The 18,929-nt window shown below is 36.5% G+C and overlaps 1 protein-coding gene across 4 annotated transcripts; it reads right to left on the bottom strand.

Moving 5' to 3' along the window:
* Window positions 1–262: 262 nt before the first annotated feature.
* On the bottom strand, window positions 263–18,113 carry LOC133863882 (topless-related protein 4). 4 transcript variants are annotated; one of them, XM_062300014.1, is made up of 26 exons: window positions 17,982–18,113; window positions 17,744–17,889; window positions 17,024–17,203; window positions 16,772–16,885; window positions 13,572–13,730; window positions 13,281–13,458; window positions 13,058–13,181; window positions 11,613–11,725; window positions 11,191–11,359; window positions 10,960–11,069; window positions 10,743–10,812; window positions 10,419–10,492; window positions 10,196–10,291; window positions 10,026–10,121; window positions 9,512–9,639; window positions 9,174–9,408; window positions 8,913–9,077; window positions 8,739–8,837; window positions 8,406–8,549; window positions 4,189–4,299; window positions 3,919–4,098; window positions 3,681–3,809; window positions 3,477–3,572; window positions 1,478–1,666; window positions 996–1,162; window positions 263–896 (listed from the first exon to the last, which is right to left on the bottom strand). In XM_062300014.1, the coding sequence occupies exons 2-26, from the start codon at window positions 17,821–17,823 to the stop codon at window positions 701–703; spliced, it is 3,402 nt and encodes a 1,133-aa protein (XP_062155998.1). In that variant the 5' UTR covers window positions 17,824–17,889; window positions 17,982–18,113; the 3' UTR covers window positions 263–700. The 4 variants fall into 4 exon arrangements, with proteins under 4 accessions (XP_062155998.1, XP_062155997.1, XP_062155995.1 ...); XM_062300013.1 differs by having other exon boundaries at window positions 263–1,162; window positions 11,613–11,662; XM_062300011.1 differs by having other exon boundaries at window positions 263–1,162.
* Between the last annotated feature and the right edge of the window lie 816 nt (window positions 18,114–18,929).

The following is an 18,929-nucleotide window of genomic DNA, read 5'->3' on the forward strand; positions in this document are numbered from 1 at the left end:
ATTATATAATCATCATAAACTGTTTGTTGTTCGAACAAGGGGCTTTGAAGCAGTTAAACTAAGGAAAATAGTGGGGAATCAAATTCATCATTCATCAATGCTTAAACTCAATCTAACTCAACAACAACAAATCATGCCTTTGGATCATTCTACAACATACAACATTTGCAACACTGATGATGACTGATTCCTCAGTTTGAAGAGTGGCCCTGAAAGTAGAGAATGTATGTAAACATGGAACATGCACATTTTAAAAGCAAAATAGGCAGAAGAGATGATATGATGCTTGATCAATTATATCTGATAGTGGAAGAAATACATGAAAAGTAGAAACAGATACCTTCCACTACAAGATTAAAAAAAAAAAAAACAACAACAACAACAACAAAGTTTATCATTCCATATTACAGTACTAGAGAGGCAAATATCACTCCCTCAATCCTAATAACTACTTACAATGTTTCTTCTATTATATCAACACTAGTAAACCTTTTCTTTCTTTAGTATGTATACAAGACTTTCTGCCCAAACCCACAGGTTGACCAAAGGTCTACTGTCTAAGCATCGTGCCACTAGGCATGGCTGTGTATCCTACAAACTAAGAAACCTAACACTTGGCAGTTTTTTCCTGGGATTAAGAGGGGTCCATGCACTGAGGTATGCACGCAGGCCATTAGTAAAGGCCCTGAATAAATCATCTTCACCTTGCCTGTTGATCTGAACCAGCAGCAGAGTTGATGCTCGGCCCAGCACCATTTTCAAGTGGAGGTGCGGCACCCCAGTTCCGCTCTGATTCTGGCGGCTCCATAACATGTACTCCACCATCAGTAAGTCCAAGTGCAAATTGATTAGGTTCAGATGGATGTGCCGCAATGACAACCGGAAATACCCTTGAGCTGTCCAACAGTAGCATCAGTAAGAAGGCAAACGTGGAGAATGTAAATATATATTGGTTACCAGTACCCATACTGCTTATAACTAACAACAAAACATACCTGGGATTAGAAGGTAAATATGCAGCAGGGCTAATCCGACACCTGAGTCGGAGTGTTGTGGCAGTAAGAACACACACACTTCCATCTTCAGTGCTTGCATAAATTGACTGGCTATCACATGAATATGTAGCATCCGTGACTGAACCACTTGATTCCCGGGGAAGCCACTGTCATCAATAAAACTTCTCAATGAGCAAATTTATACCTAACTATTTTCAGCACAACAATTTACTAACACTGCAAAAAATAACCCCATTTCCCTCCGCAAAAAGCAGGCACTTTTGAGCGTGCACATATCTATTCTCACACATTTGAGATCAAGATTGCATGGATTTTAATTGCAAACACAACAATATTCATAAAGACAGCGAGTCAACAATCAAATAATTCTATCTTGAGCACATCAAAAATATCTTCACATTTAAAAGTTTTGGTAAATGCAAATAAGCCAAGAATGTACAAGGAAATTATTTATTACAGACCTGTTTAAGGCACTCCAACTTTGGTGTCTCATATATGGCTATTTGAGTTTCATGGACAGCCAACACATGTATTTGATCTTGGTGAAATTGAACGCGGGTCTGTCCAAGAGGAGATGATACACGCCCAGAGGGAATCTGCAAGAACTTACTAGCCTGCTTCTCCCATCCATCCATGCTCCATACACACAACTGGAAATCAGTACCAAAAAAATGAAAAAAGAAATTAATGTTTCATACTTTTTCAAGTCACTCACCAGTAAAACCAATTACATACAACCTAATAAGAAGAACATTTCTCAATTCTTGTATCCACAACGGCCCTAACAGTAATTTGAATACATGGGAATTAGCATATCTTAATAGTATCAAGTTTCTAATGCACCTCAAAATGGATCCATAGTTTGATGAAGCACAAACTCCAGCTACAATAAGACAAAAGAATCTCAAAAGGAGCCAAAGCTGCTCCATAAATGCCATTATTAGTACTAACAAAGGTTATGCACATCTTTAGATCTAACAGAGAACTATTGTACCAGGCATCTTTGCTCTAGATTCAGATGGGTCGACTGAACATATGCTTACTACTGAAAGACTCTCTGGGAATTTAAAAGTTTCAATGTTTTTGTGGACTTCAGCTAGTTCTCAGTTTTGGAAACTTCAGGTTTAATTAAGATATGTAAAACTAAAATAGAATTTTCTTAATTATTCTAAATCTTTTCCAAATACTTCAAACAAAACAACGTTTTCTACTTGCTACAGTGTTTGCTTTTTTCAAAAACAAATCATATTTTATTCAACTTTTTAAAAAACAAATTATATTTTATTCAAATTTTTCTAAACAAATTATATTTTATTCAGCTTTTTCTAATTTTATCTTACAAAGTCAAACATTGAAATTCGCGCACCAAATAAAAATTGAATTATGATTTCAAAAATCGAACACCCAAACGCATCGTACAATATTTTAATCTCAGAAGAGAGTAAGGACAAATAATTACACCAAAAAGAGTATTTTATTTTGATATGATTCAAAAAAGAAAGATATAGTCCATTCATAAAAGATAGACACAGTCCATACTTAACTTTTCAAAAATTGACCACTTCCATTTTACCAGAGTTCAATTCCGTCACCTTTGGCCCTTTTCTTCTTATGTACACATATACAAGTGGCAGTGCTCGGACTAAATCTTAAGGGAGTCAAAATAAATATGCACAATCTTTTTACTTGAGAAAACAAATGACAAATAAGCAATCTTATGTGTTGTGTATAAAATATCTATTGGCCCATAATGTTGGAATATCCATGAAAAGTCAACTTTAGAATATCCATGATAAATGAAGCACCAAAACATAATTTACTTCTTTATCATGCACACAGGAAACCGCATTAGAAGAAAGAACAACATTATTAAATTAAAGATCTTGGGAATTCAAAGCAACAAAGAAGAGAACCGAGAGAGATGCAAAACCTAAAAAAGTAGAGCAGAGAAAAAGAAGGAAATGGGCAAATAGAATAGAACAACAGCAGGAAAAAAGAAATTGAATACATATTAGTAATCATATTTTTAGAGGGACGCAGTTTTCCTCCAAACTGGGTTGGAGGAAATTCCTCCAACCAAGTCTATTAAATTGACACGTGTGCATGTGAGAATCACATGCATTTTAGACGTGTCATTTTCCTCCAACCAAGAAACTTTGTCCTTCTCAGAGTGCCATTCTACAAAAACATGAAAAACTTGAATAAAAAGGCACCAAAGAATATAGGGGTTTTTCCTCAAGTCAGGGAGCCATGGCCCTCATTGGCCCTAAGGACAGTCTGCCAATGTATACAAACTAAAATGACAACTTTAAATAATAATCTCCATTATGTATGGCTGACACTGCATTGTTTTGAGCCACTACAGTGCATTTCAACATCGAAGCTTACAGGTACATAATTGTACACACAGCCACTCAAAGATTCATATCCTAATTCCTCTCTCATATTTGAAGAATATACCTGAGAGTCAGCTCCTGATGATACAAGAACATTTAGAACTTTAGAGAAGGCAAGGCCAGTTACTCTCTTCTGATGACCTTTGAGCGTGCTTTTGACCTGTCAAAATACCACATCCAAAACTTTCAAATGTCATTATTTAAAAGTTTCATACCCGCATCTTCAAGTTATTTTAAAACAAATGTAGATCTCAGTTCAGCCAAATACCCCATCAACCCTGACATTGTAGATTTGAATAGAAGAATCATCCATGCCTATGAAAATAATGTTATTGTCCTGTGGATGGAAGGCAAGAAATGTTGCTGCAGGTGGAGGGGGCATGAATGTTGTCATTGTCTGCACAAATAAAGAAGATAGAATGGAAAAGGTTGGCATTTGAGATTATTATAGACATTGCAAGAATTCGACTCCTGGAAAGATACTAGACTGCATGAAATACTATTACCTTGAATGTCATCATATTAAAAAGGGAAATTTTTCCACCAGAGGCTGACATAACATAAGAATCATTCTTTGAAAGAGCAAAGCATGGAACAGCATCTTCAAGATTTATCTCACTTATGTCGTTGGTCATTAATATTCCACTGGCAGGTTGCCACAACTGTGGTGGCACACTTGAACTTGCCTACAGTAAGCAAAGCATTTGAAAAGCGCTAAGCTTTATATGTTAACAATATAGTTGGACATGTTGCCTTATAAACAAAGGCATCCATACCTTCCCCGAAGGATTCCGATCATTTCTCTGCCATTTCCATAGTTTGTGTACAGCATTGAATGTCAATGCCAAAATGGCACCTCCTGAATTTGTATATATCAACCTAATAATCTGAAATGGAGAAAGAACCAATTAAAATTAGGATAAAAAACACAATAACTTAAGCAATTCGTACTTTGACCTAATTTTGTTTTATTGTAGAATATATTCCCAAAAACATTGCTTGGGAATTCAGACATTGGATTGTAAATGTGAAAAAATAAACTTTCTATAAAATTAAAAACAGATTAAAAAATAAATAAAAAAGTACTAGATTTAAGCAATTACTATAATTATCTGTACTTAAATATCTGTTTGTCCAGTTCAAGCCTAAATAGGACCCAACATTCTTATAATTAAAAATTATTTCCAAAGTACTCAATTAAAAAAATAATATTTATACTTAAATAAAAATTCTATAAACAAGTACGAAATTTATCTTTTTAAATTAATACCACAATGACAGGTCCATGAACCTAAAAAGTAGAACAAATTAATCTACTCCACCTTTAAATATATGATCATTTCTGTCATATCATGCCAAATTCATAAAAATTGTCCATTTATCTTCCGGAGTTCCAACCACATACTGGAAACATAAAATGAAACCATAGCTTTTATTGGATAAAAAATAAAGTAGAATTGCAATTGTCTATAAAACCAAGGCACAATACAAACGCATACATAACTATCATTGTATGACTTACCTATCAAACCTAATTACACCAGATACTAGAGTACTCAAGACCATGGATGGAGAGAAACAGGTAACACCCTAAACAAAACAATTCTGTCACTAGCTCCTTCAACAACACCCAAGACTTAGACTCATCGTGGATTAATCTGAAAGTACTAGATGACCCCATCAGGCGGCCAAAAGGTAATCATTACACCTCTATCATTGGTCTTACATCAAAAGTAAGACGTTTAAAAATTATGTCTTCCATTAATTTTTTGGTAAGTAAGAGAATTTCATTAAAAAAAAGTGTAAGGTGCCCCTAAGTACACAAGAAGTATAACAGAAGCAACCCAGCTAGCCCACAAAAAAACCCAAGAAAACCCACAAGGAACCCACAAGAAAACCCCTAACAAGCATAATAGTAACCTCCACAATACAATAGAAACCCCCATTAGTAACCCCCGTAATAAAAGCCCCTAAAAAGCACCCAAGCCAACCCCAAAAACCCCCAACAGTACCCCCTAAACCCAAAGAAAAAAAAACCCAAGAACCCGAGAAAAACCCAAGAGAAACACCCCCCATAACAGTAGGAGGGCCTTATAAATAAGGAAAGCTATTTTGGATGCATTTGAAATGTAGAGCAGAGACTAAATTCAAAGAGAAATTATTCATTTCCTCCCATGGTCCTTCTCTCATCCTCACTTTTCAAAATCGATGGGGGGCCCATGTGTATCCCACAGATCCAATGGTAATTTTGAAAAATGGAAGGATGGGAGAAAGACCAGGAGAAGATGTATAGCACGTCTCAAATCCGAAGTAACCAAGTAGCAATGGTGTTTCCAGACATTCTAATAATTAAAAGAACTTAATATGCTTTGTAGTGCAATGAAAGGATGATGATAAAATGAACCGCGCTGCAAGGGTATTTGAGACACAGTGTACAGCACTGGTGAACCACGTGGGCAGACAACTTCTAAATTAAATTCTCAAAATTGCTCATATATGTAACAGTCTGCAAAAAGGTACAGCGGAGATTGCATTGGTTCATGAATGGCAATAGTGCCATGGAACCACATAATTACCATGAAAATATCATCAAATGCATGGATGTGTGGATATGCCACAATCTATATGCCGCCATGTGGCAATAGAAAGATATGACCTCCACTTTTGTTGCCCACATGTTATGTGCTTGTACTACCAACAAGTCTATAACTAATCCAGCCACGCTGAACTTTTATCATAACATTAAGCTCATCCACAGCCAATCAGAAGTGATCCTAACAAAATGGAATAGGACTTAAAACAATAGGTAGGACTATAAACACCGATTTAATTTTTTTTTTTTCAAAGAAACCATCAAGACCTCTCACATTCTTAATATAAAGTCATCAGGGGTCATAATTGCATCAAATACTTAAGTTGTAATATTTTTCTGGTCCATAACAGTAAAATGGCAATATGTTGGCCAACCCCTGACTTGGATAAAAAACTACCAAAAAGAAAAGGTGAACCAACAACCTAGAAAACCAAATGATGTAGGACCACAATAATCAGAAAAATCACACAGTGAAAGCAAGAGGAAAGTAGGGGAAAGAACCTAAAAGTATGGAGAGAAAGAAGAGAAACAAGAAGCTAGAAAGAGAGACACCAAGGGAAGAGAAAGGGGAAGAAGAGAGAAAGAGAGAAGAAGCTAGGGGAAAGAGAGAGAAAGAAGGGGGGTGGAGAAAGGGGGAGAAGAAAATCAATTTCTCGTAAATTTTATTCCATCAAGTCTGCTTCCATTGGAGCACAAAAGACACTTAAATAGACTAACGACTAGACCCTAGGGCAACGCCCAATTATTCACTTGCCTAACATAATTTAGGGCAATCACCTACTTATTGAATTACTAAAAACAACACTATTGACTCTTGAAATTAAATACTAATAACTCAATCAACTAATAGGACACAATGAACTTCTTGTATCGCATCATTCTCCCCTGGTTAGAGAAAACTCGACCTTGAGTTTGGAAATGTGAAAATGTGTTTTTTTTTTCTTGGATTAAATGGTAGGTTGGATTTGTGGGTTGGTTTTGTTGGATGTTTGGGTGTTGGAGTGGTGTGTTGGTTGGCTTGGGGGTTTGGTAGTGCTGCCTAGGCCGTGTGAAGGACTCCGTCCATCGCAGTGGATTGCTAGGTGGCGGTGGCACAATAGTGTGGGGTGTTTGGGGATTTCGGATTTTTTTATTATTTTGCGAACAGTGGCAGGCTTGGGTGTTTGGAAGTTCCTGCTACAAGTTCTTCCCCTCTGAATCAGATAGATTCATATTTTGGATTTTTGAGGGTTTGATTTGGTTGGCACTGGAGAAGCTTGGGATGCCGGACAGCAGCTGTGTTGGGATGGTGATGGACATGGCGTTGGCTCAGTTGGGGTAGAACGGCGTGGATCGCAAGATTGTTATGGGAAACAATCGGGTTAGTCCCTGATACCAATTTGATGTAGGACAACAATAATCAGAAAAATCACAGTGAATGTAAGCAGAAAGTAGGGGAAAGAAGCTACAATTAGGGAGAGAAAGAAAAGAAATAAGAAGCTAGGCAAAGAAGAGAGAAAGAGAGAAGAAGCTAGGGAAAGAGAGCGAAAGAAGGGGGCAGGTTGGTTTTGGGTTGGATGTTTGGGTGTTGGATTGGTGTGTTTGGTCGGTCGGCTTGGGGGTTTAGTAGTGGTGCCTGGGCCATGCAGTGGGCTGGTGGGTGGCGGTGGCGTGATAGCGTGGCGTGTTTGGGAATTTCAGAATCTCAGAATAGTTTTTTATGATCTTGTGAACCGTGGCAGGCTTGGGGATTTGGAAGTTCGTGGGTTTTATTAGGGTTTAATTTGGCCGGCAGTGGAGAAGCTTGGGATGGTGGACAGCAGCTGTGCTGGGATGGTGATGGAAATGGTGTTGGCTCAGTTTGGGTACCACGGCATGGCTGGGAAACAATCGGGTTCATCACTGATACCAATTTGACGTAGGAAAACAAAAAAGAAAAAAAAAATCACAAGGTGAAAGTAAGCGGAGAGTAGGGAAAAGAAGCTAAGAGAGAGAGAGAGAGAGAGAGAGAGAGAGAGAAGAAGAAGAAGAAGAAGCTAGAGGATAGAGAGAGAAAGAAAGGTGGGGGGAAAGAAATGGAGAGAAGAGAAATTTCTCATAAATTCTATTCCATAAAACTCTACTTCCATTGGAGTACAAAAGACACTAAAGAGACTAACGACTAAACCCCAAGGCAATGCCCATTTGTTGACTTACCTAACATAATCTAGGGCAACGCCCATTTATTAATTTATCTAACATAATATAGGGCAATCACCTACTTATTGAATTAACAAAAACAATACTATTGACACTTAAAATTAAATATTAATAACTCAATCAACAAATAGGACCCAATTAACTTAGAAAAAGAGACAAGGATACATGATATTAACTTCAAAGGAGCCTGGAAAAAGGAGAAAAAAAGAAGAAGATAATTACCCTTACTGGCAGCAGGCTATCAGGAAGCCGCAGGGAACGAAGTTGAGATGATTCACTGATTTCAGTCAGCTTCCAACCCTTTAATTTCTCCGATTCATCGGTATGATTTGGTTTTGCATCTGGAAAACTTCGGCTATCTCCATTCTAATAAATTTTAAAAATCAAAATCAATATTTAACGCATGAAATCTTCTTATGTCCCAAAAAAACAAACACAAAATTGTGGGACAATTAATTATTGATTGTAACAAACTCAGGGCTCCTAAATACCAAAACCATTAAATTTTTTACAAAGGAAGATCCCAATTATTGACATGACAGGCATCAAGCTTACCAGTCCAGCCATCATTGTCATCGGTGCACTTCTATCTGCATCCATTATGGTTGCTCCATGAGTTGAACCGGAACCAGCAAAGGTGCTAATCATGGGTCCCTGAAAATTGAACAATGCATTTAACAAGCATGTACACAGTTGAAGTTCCTACAGTAGTTGAAAGAAAAGGAGTACCTTTGCAAAAGTCGCAGAAGACACTCTGGACGAATCACCTGCACGACTTTCAATAGAACGAAAAAGCCGTACACCATCCGCATTTGCAAGTATTTTGATACCATTCCCACTTGTTGATACAGCCAGCAATATCCCTTCCTTGTTAAATCGAATGCAAGGAGAAGCCTAAAAGATATTCAAGGTAAAGATTGTTTAACTATAAGAAGAGGTTCTTCATAATACAGAGAAGTACATCAAGAAGAGGGCCTCCATGGGAGTTACCGGTAATCCACCCTCTGCATCAGTAGTTGTCAAGATTTTAACATTGTCCATTTCCCAAAATTTGATTTGGAACTCATCACCAGCAGCCAAGAACCGGCTCTTTGTTGTGTCGAACTGCACAATCCCCACAGACTGCTTTCCAAGACCATTATATTCCCGCTTGATAGCCCCCTCACTTTCATTCCATTCAACAATGTATGATTCTCCTTCTTTATTCGTTCCACATGAGAATAGCCTATGATGCACGTAACAAGAGAAACGTGATATAAAGTTTGAGCAATCACCCAGTCAGTTTGAAAATTTCAAGGAAATAACTATTTGATCAGTCTCACTACTACCTTGTCCCGTCAGCACTATAGGCCATTGTTGTGCAAGATTGACCTGGAGCATCATAGTCAACTCTTGAACCCAAGTTATCATATAACCAAGCCTTAATTTTCCCATCAATAGCCGTTGAAAAGATAAACTGTTGGAAGGAAGAAAACCTTCAATGATGTAAACCAAATCTAGACGGCAGAAAAAAAAATGGCAACCCTAGCCTTAGGGTGTGAAAGTTAAGCTTCATATTTCCCATTTTTTCCAAAACAATTCAGAATAAAAAGCTGCAACCAAATAGTGTCACTTTTTGTAATTTTTTTTTAAAAAAAAAAAAAACTTTTGCATGGACTTAGAGTGTAATAACTAAACCAAAAACTTTAGGTAAAGCTGCTAAGGTTAACCATGAATAATATCCCAAGAGCCTAAAACTCTGGCAAGGCACAAGATATAAGCCTTGGATGTATCTCAAGAAAAAGTTTCAAGCAGGGAAAACTGTTGACTATAGCAACAATGCAAATAAAACAAAATAAATACCTGAATGTTTTCCTTTTGATGTGGGCACACAGAGTAAACTGGTGCTTCATGCCCCTCAAAAGTGTACACCTTATTACCATTGATAGCTTCCCATACCTGCACGGCATCGGACTTTTACAAATGTAGTCCATCATCATCATTTAACTGAAAGAATCCCAAATAAAGCAAACCTTAATGGTCTTGTCCTCTCCGCAAGTTACAATGTATAGTTGTTTGTTTGGATGTGAAAAGGCAAGATCACTAACATTACCGACATGAGCCTCAATCTGAAAAAAATTCATGATAGATTTCAATCATTAACAAAAGTGACATCTTTTTCTTAATAATCCCTAAAAGCTTTATATGTGTGTGTTCGCGAGAGAGAGAGAGAGAGAGAGAGAGAGAGAGAGAGACCTCCAGGTGGTTCTGTAAATCATCACCACCATGATAGGAATATATCTGCACCATATGCTTCGAAAATGCAACGCCTGAAATGGAAAGCAGGAAAAAATCATTAGAGATACAAATTGTTTCTTGAGACATCAGTCCTCTTATGCCCCTTTTTAGAAAGGTAAAACAACCGTAAGTGCTAAAATGTCCAATTGTTAAAAATATAAGTCCCATGCTTGAACTAAAAAATGTGATGTTATTAGACATATCTGTTATATCTTGTTATAAATCACAAGATAAGAAAAGCTAAAGAAAAATATATAAACAAATAAATCCCCTTGGACATACCAAAAAGAGCACCGTCAGGACTCCAGATCACACGATTTACAGATGCAGTACATTCATTGGCCAACAACGCCTATCACATGACATAAAGACAGAGATTAGCTGCATAATTGCTCCTGCAGTAGTCCAGCTTAAAATTTTATATGTATGTCCACATGTTCATGTGGGTACATATTTACCGGAACATACATATACACATATATAGAGATATTTGTCAGACCTGCAAATTCATTGTACGTTTTCCAATGTCCCAAACCTTAAAGCTCCGATAAACAAGCCTCTCCCTCCCACCTACTTCCCAGATTGTGATGTCACCAATATTCGTTCCAACTGAAGTTGACAGAAGATAAAATATATAATAGGAAACACATTAATGAAAGCCTTAAACAACTACATTTTAACTTCAAAGATTCAAGAAGCAGAAACAGATATATGAGCAGCAAGAGCTTACCAAGAAGCAAAATTTGTCGCACTGGATGAAAATCCATGCTCTTGACAGCAGAACCCTGATTCAAGTTCACAACAACAGTCTTTGGCAGGTCATCAGAAGAGTACAAAGTATGGGCATGATTCTGGCCAGGGTACATCACTGGCAAGATATTGACAGGCATATTATTAACCTGCAAGGGGGTAGAGAGGGACGGAGTGGAACAGTCATTTAACAATAAATCTACATCAACAACATGAAAGAAACATTATCTGAAATGTGAACCCACAAGATGTTACAGATTGTCATAAGCTCAGGTCCACATTGAAATAAAAACAAATAAACATCTAATCCATTCAAGAAATAAGTAATCAAAGAAATTATCAAAAAGTGGCTAATAATCCATGTAATTAGAAAAAGTAAAGTCTACAACAAAATTGTCATACCGCATCTGATAATCCAAAAGGTCTTGATCTATTCAGCACATGTTCAGAATCTGCAGTTTGATAATCCATTGCCGGGTTGTTAGTAGGACTCCTAGGGCGCTTTAGCATAGATGCTACCACAAAAAGTATATGCAAGAAGGATGACAAACTCAGTTGAAAAAGTGAAGTTGGAATGAGAGAGCATAGAATAAGAAAACATAGGGTGTGTATCATGTGCATTCTAAGGAACATAGTCCTTTATCCAAAAGAAGATTGATTGGCATGTATCCAACGAATGCAATCATGGCAGGCACTAGCCAGACCCTCCTCAACCACTTTTCTAAAAGCAAAGCATTACTAAAGAATTAAAATGACCATGTTCTCTGAATAAAAGCAGAGAAAAGAGAAGATAATATAGAAACGTCTATCTTTAAACTCGTTGGCATATGTAATAACCAATGGGAAGAAGAGTCAAAAAGAATCCAAATAGAGAATAGAGGATGCGAACTCTCTCTTGTGTAACGTAATCATACAATCCCATAGAAAAACTCCTATTAAGATTTCTATACTGAAAAGTATGAGATTAATATATATGCAGATCTGTTGAATAGAACAACTTGTCTCCATCTTAAAGTAGGTCATTATGTCTTTGTACACTGATCAAAGGTTCACAGATCCTCTTAACATGTGATTTGATCAGAAAATATTTCAGAGACAATCCCCATGGCTCTATGGTCTAATGCTCTATCCAAAACCAACCTTGGCAACTAAAACTTACATACTTTCCATGGTCACCAAATGCTAATAAGATTCCCATCAAAATCACTATTGCAACTCTGTCAATTTGAAACTCGGCACAATAAATATCAGAAAGTCCCAGGAAATCCAATGGAGAAGCTGGATTAAATATATGACTTCACACATAAGCCCTTTCCCTATCTGTTGCACAGTTCCGACAAGATACTGCATTAACGAACTTGAAACTAAGTTTTTTGGCTTAAAATTGCAGATGAATACATTAAAACATTCATGTGAGTTAAGTATATTATAGAGATTATCAGTGTCTACTTATGATCATGACAACTGTAACTCCAATGACTAAGACAACTAAAAAGGCAACAACTTACAAGCAACCCAACTACTGAGCTGCAAACAAACCAAAAAGAATACAAGAAAAATTTAAGGGCTTATATTAAGTCCTTCAAACAGTCCAGATCAGCCAAAACTATGAAAGGAGCATTTAAACCTATATTACAAAGTGATTTATAGATCACTTGTAACTGGAACTTCAGTTACAATTTAAATAGCCATAATATCATAACTCTGAATAGCTCATATACAGGTAAGGCATACTTAAAATAAAAAAAAAATAAAAAAACAGTGAATTCCAGGTTTTTTCCGTTAATGACAACTTGTATTAAAAGAATATAGTTTGAAGAAATAATCTAAAAGAAAGCAAGAAGTACCTGCATTACTGGAAACAGTAAGGCCAATAGGCCCCACAGAAACTGTTTGGTGCGGCACAGAAGAAGGGTTAACCATCCATCCCGCAAGAGATGTTGTAAGAGATCCTTGGGGTGGCTGAAAAGGCTGAAATAAATAAATAAGAAAATAAACAGCCAAGTCAAATTTTTGGGGAAAATAGATTATTGTTGTCCCCGAAATAGAGATGTTATTTTATTGACTTACACCATGAACACCTAATGGAGGAAAGCCACCAACTTTAGGAATGGAACCCATTAGAGGATTAGTCACAGGGGACGGAGCATGAGCACCACTCGATGTTCCACAAGTGTGGTCCACAAAAAGGGTTTTTATGTCAGGGTTGGGCCTTGGGTTCTTGCAAAGCTGATGCTGCCAATTTAAACTGCAATTTAACAAGAATAACAAAAGACAATCAGTGTTGGCAAGAAAAAAATTGACATTTCTGTTGAATAAAAGAATAAAACATGAGCATATATGGATAACTGTTCCAACTACCTCTGATTGATTAATGTCCTCAGCCTTGAGTTCTTTAAGGTAGGAAATTGAAGCTTATCCCGGAAAAGTGGATTTGCCTCAATCAACTTTTTAAGCTCAACAAGCATTATAGCTCTCGCAGACTTTGTATCCCCATACTTGGACAGTTGCTCATTCTCCCTGACGAAGAAAAATGTTTCCATGAACTTCATTTAGAACAAACACACACATGATATACTGCTTATGCGAACACTAACATAGTTCAACACCTATAACTACAAGTTCCTCTCTTTGAATCCAGCATTTATACATTAGAATAAGCTTCCACTTGCATTAAATTCAGAGCCCATGCCACCTTTTCAAAATTATGGGTATTAGAGAATTCCAACATGGAGGTAAATTAAATACATCTTATTTTGTTTCGGTAGTTCTTTATCAGGGTCCACGTCTCCTAAAGTATGATTCCATTCTGGGACACTTTCCCAACACCTATCTGAAAAGTTCTTCAACATTCAGCAGATATGCAATGGACATAATGAAAGTGTAAATAGGAAACAACCATAATGATGGCTTGTATAAATCTCATAACAAGCTTAAGCAAATTCGATGTAGCATGAATTATACCTCCCCGGTCCCATTTAGTTTGTTCTTCTTTCCTCTTTTGGGATGTCTCATAATACATGTCCATCTTCAAAAATTGATGTGCACACTCGTACTAATTTTTAAAATTATCCCTATTTTTTTTATTTATTTTTTTTATAAGTAATGTCAATTCATTAATAAAACGCAGGGCGCAACCTTAATACACATGAAGTATATAAGAGTACCCCTAATAGGAACGAACAGAAAATAAATTTAAAAAATATGCATAAGTAAAAACACTCAACCTATGATGAGCCGCTATCCAAACATATAACGTGTTAAGCAAACGCTTCCGTAGCTCCAACATCGATGTCTCTACATCTTCAAAATGCAGAGCATTTCGCTCCCGCCAAATACACCACATTAAACACAACGGAACTAACCGCCAAACTTCCTTAGCTAGACCATCTAGCTAGTCAACAATTTCAGCACCCTTCGTGACATAACCCTCTACCCCAAATAAAGTAAGAATGTAACTACATAGATTGCGAGCAACTTCGCAATGAAGTAGCAGATGTTCAATGGACTCCCTACTCTTTTTACACATACAGCACCACTCAATCACCAGGACATTCCTCTTCCTCAGATTGTAGAAAAGTATAGTTTAATGTCTTTCGGAAAGTTATGGATGTAGTTTTGGAAACAATAAGATAGTAGCTTTTAAATTAAATGCGAGAGCACTGACTTATCAAAAATAAATAAAGTGAGAACACTGGATGCCATCTCCTACAAAATTTGAGATTAGAAAGAGGGCAAAAAGATACAAGACTATTAAAGATTTATGAATCAGTGGAGAACTAGAGGCATATGTCAAATTGGACCTTATGTTATGTAGTGAAATTTATCAATGCTTGATAGATAGTTAGATGTTAAGTGATAAATAAACTCGTACTTAGTGGGTCTTTGAACCCAAAAACTCACCCTCCAACCTAATCTTACGGGAAAAGGAAGATCTGAAGGTACTTATTCTGCCATTATACTGTCCTTTCCTTGTCCTGCACTTCGAAAAATTAATTGTGCTGGCATGTCTGTGTCACATTATAACTATGACTCATGTTTATGTCTGTCTTCCTGCAAATAACTTTTTTCCTTGAAGGTAAATATTCAGTTACTAACCCCCCCCCCCCCCCCCCCCCCCCCCCCCCCCCCCAGCCCTACTCCCAATGGGGGAGGGGGCAGGGAAAAAAGTAGTTCTCCAACTTTCTCCATGTACCATTTGTTTAAAAGTTACTGTAACAAGCATTGTTTTTTTAAAAAAAAAAAAACCATTTGATTAAGTCCAAAGAAGACATGCCATCCTCTAAGCACTCATTTACACAGTGTATACTCAATAGAGTTCCCCATCTCCAAGCAAAGTTTTATTAAGGACCAAGCATAAGCATCTAATCCACATTCAAATATCAATAATCTCCACATAGCTGTATGTGGTGTCCTCTCTTGTGTTTAGCACATTGTTCTCTCACCCTTCAAAAGTATAGATCCATGAAAAATACTAACAACATTTAATCTTTAACTTCTTGACTCATAACTCAAAAAGGCATTAATATGGTATGCTATAACCTCCATTAAATCCAAGGACTTTATGTCGCCTCCTACCACCTCAAAGCATGTTCTAATCATTCAATACAAATTCCATGTTAAAGTCTTACCAGAAAAGGCTGAAAGCCAAAAAAATCTTCAATCAAAATGACATGATCCAACATATAAACACCTTTTTATTCCAATGAATCAATTCAATAAGATTCTTTACTTATGGCCAAACATTTAAGTCATTGGTTTGGAGTTTAATTCATTCCAAAATTTCGGAGAGGACACAAATGTCAAGGCACAAGAAGAAACTAATAGAAATAGAAAACATTTAAAGATATACTCTTTTAAGTAATTGGTTCTAGTATTCTGTGCTACCTAAAGGAGTCTGTGTCCTGTGTTCTCATTAATCTTGTTCTAAAATTTATCTGCAGGGGCAGAACTATAACTTGAAGAGGGAGGGGGGGGGTGTTAGTAAAAAAACTTTTTCTTGGGGGAGGGGGTGAAAAATAAATTTGCAAGGAGGATACTCATAAAAACACATATTTTGGGAGCCTTTTAAAACTTTTGGGGGGGCTTTCCGCCCATGGTTATCTGAATCCTTGTGTTCCAATCCTACAAATTCAACCAACAAATGTAAAAGAACCAACAGTCATTTAGAGGTTTGGTCTTAACATGCAACTGAACAAGTTCATGTCAAAAAAATGTATCCATGTGGCACAATCCAATGAACAAAAGAATGACCAAGAAACACTTCGAAAGATTAATATTACGTAATTGGTACTAGAAAAATTGGATATTGAAAAATGCCTCTTATTAACCTTGTCCTACAAACAACAGGAACCAATGAATCCACCCAACTAATACAAGAGAGCCCCCATTGCACCACGTTGAGAGTGAGAAACGCACTAAATTTACATTCTTTGGTTATCCATGTCTCCTTATTCAATATATCATCGATTGGACATTTATATGACTAAAACTTAGGCCATAAATCTTATAACATGTATATAACCACTCACTACAGTTTCAATAAGAAACATTCAACGTACCTAAAGTTTCCCAAGGTTAGAAGCAGCGTGATTTCCTTAAAGAGCTCTTCATTGAATGCAGAAAACACCTTCAAGTCCTTTACAAGAATCTCAACAGCTTTAGCATGGTCATTCCTGCAAAGTAAAAACAATCCCACAAACATAAAAATACCCACTTAGAGAAAGCCATTATTCCCTGAAATTTTAGTGGCACACCGATCATTTCAAACATAAGCATTTATTCAAAGGAAAAAAAAAATCGATAAAAGTCACCTGTCCAGTGCTTCAAGGTATTTTTGCTTCCGAATCTCAAAGAAAATCTTCATTGAATATCTATTATCATCAACCTTGGTATACCCCGATAGGTACTTCTCCACCTCATCCCATTCACCATTCGTGACACAATCCTCAAAATACCTCATATTGAAGAAAAACCCCGACTCTTTCTCCAACCTTCATTCAAAACCACAACCACACACACCAATACACAATCAGCATCAATTAAACAATTTAACCTCCGTTTGGTTGCCCCGAATTATAATAAACTTCAGAGAAAAAAAAAATACTATATTCTCAAAACATTTGACAACATTCATCACTTTCACCAAAACAACACAGAAAACAATATCCAACATCTTCCATTTTCTTTCTTTTTCATGAACTTTTCTTGGCAACCAACCAGAGACCACACACACCAATACACAATCGGCATCAATTAAACAATTTAACCTCCGATTGGTTGCCCCGAAAATTATAATAAACTTTAGAGAAAAAAAAATACTGAATTCTCAAAACATTTGACAACATTCATCACTTCCACCAAAACAACACAGAAAACAATATCCAACATCTTCCATTTTCTTTCTTTTTCATGAACTTTTCTTGGCAACCAACCAGAGACAAATAACAATTTTACCAAAAGAAAAGACAAAATAAACCCCCCCCCCCCCAAAAAAAAAAAAAAAAAAAAAGAAGGAAAAAGCATCTCCTTACTTGTGAACTGTGTCCTTGAATTTCTCTTCGTCCAGGAACTGAAGTATCAGAAACACCAGTTCTCTGCTCAGCGAAGTCATTTCCCTCCAATCCAAACACCTCCAAAACCTCACAAATGAAAGAAACACCAACCGATCCCAGCCTCACTGCAAAACCACTCCAAATTGAGTTCCCAATTCCCAAAATTACAAACCTCAGACAATCATACACATACACCTATAGAGAGAGAGAGATAGACCTCTTTGTTTCTTTCTGTACTTGACTTAGAGAGAGAGAGCGTAGCGGATCCAGACTTGGAGAGAGCGTAGACGTGAAGGACAACGACGAAATGACTGGTGGGGTTTATATATTGTCCTTTTCTTCTTTTCTTTCCTTTTTTTTTTTTCTTTTTTTTTTTTTCCTCTCTCTCTACGAAAAAGGAATTAATTGAAGTGAAAAGGGCATTATTACTATTGCGCCTGTCGCTTATATAATTCCCTTAAAGTTCTAGGGAATTACGAAAAGGAGGATTCTGCGGTGTGCCGCCGTCCCATTATTAACGATAGTCAGCTAGCATTTAAAAATATCTGGCCAGATCCCCAAACAAAATACACCTAAAATTACACTATAATACAATACTAATTATGAGGGATCTATCTTAGTAAGCATTAAAGTACGAATTAATTGTTATGTCGTGTAAAATTAGGATTCGTGGCTTAAAATGCCAAAAAAAAAAAAAAAAAAAAAAAAAAAAAAACTAGAGTATAATTTTTTTAATCTCTTTTTTATATGCTTTAGTTTTTCTAACGCACTTAATTTAAAATTAGACTTTTGACTAGTAAAATTACAATACTAAACACACTCTAATTAAGTTACGCGTAACATCTTGACAGAAAGAATTACTAGATCCTTCTTGCATTAATTACTTATTTTAAATAAGAAAAATGATTCATTTTCTTTTCTGGTTCTTCTCTCATCCTTTTGCTTTTCAAAATTATCAATTGACCTATGGTCGTTAGTCAGTAAAGCCCATCGCAAGTGCAGCTGTCAATAAAGAAAGTCGGTAGAGCTCGGCACTCGGTCCATATGTATCTCAACATAAGCTTTACAAATCCAATGTTAATTTTAAAAAGTACAAAGAAAGAACAAAAAGTAGTAAGGTTGAATCCTTTTATTTATGAGTTGATTAAATTCTCTTTCTTCTGTA

Source organism: Alnus glutinosa, chromosome 3 (genome assembly GCF_958979055.1).
Source record: "Alnus glutinosa chromosome 3, dhAlnGlut1.1, whole genome shotgun sequence".
NCBI lineage: Eukaryota > Viridiplantae > Streptophyta > Magnoliopsida > Fagales > Betulaceae > Alnus > Alnus glutinosa.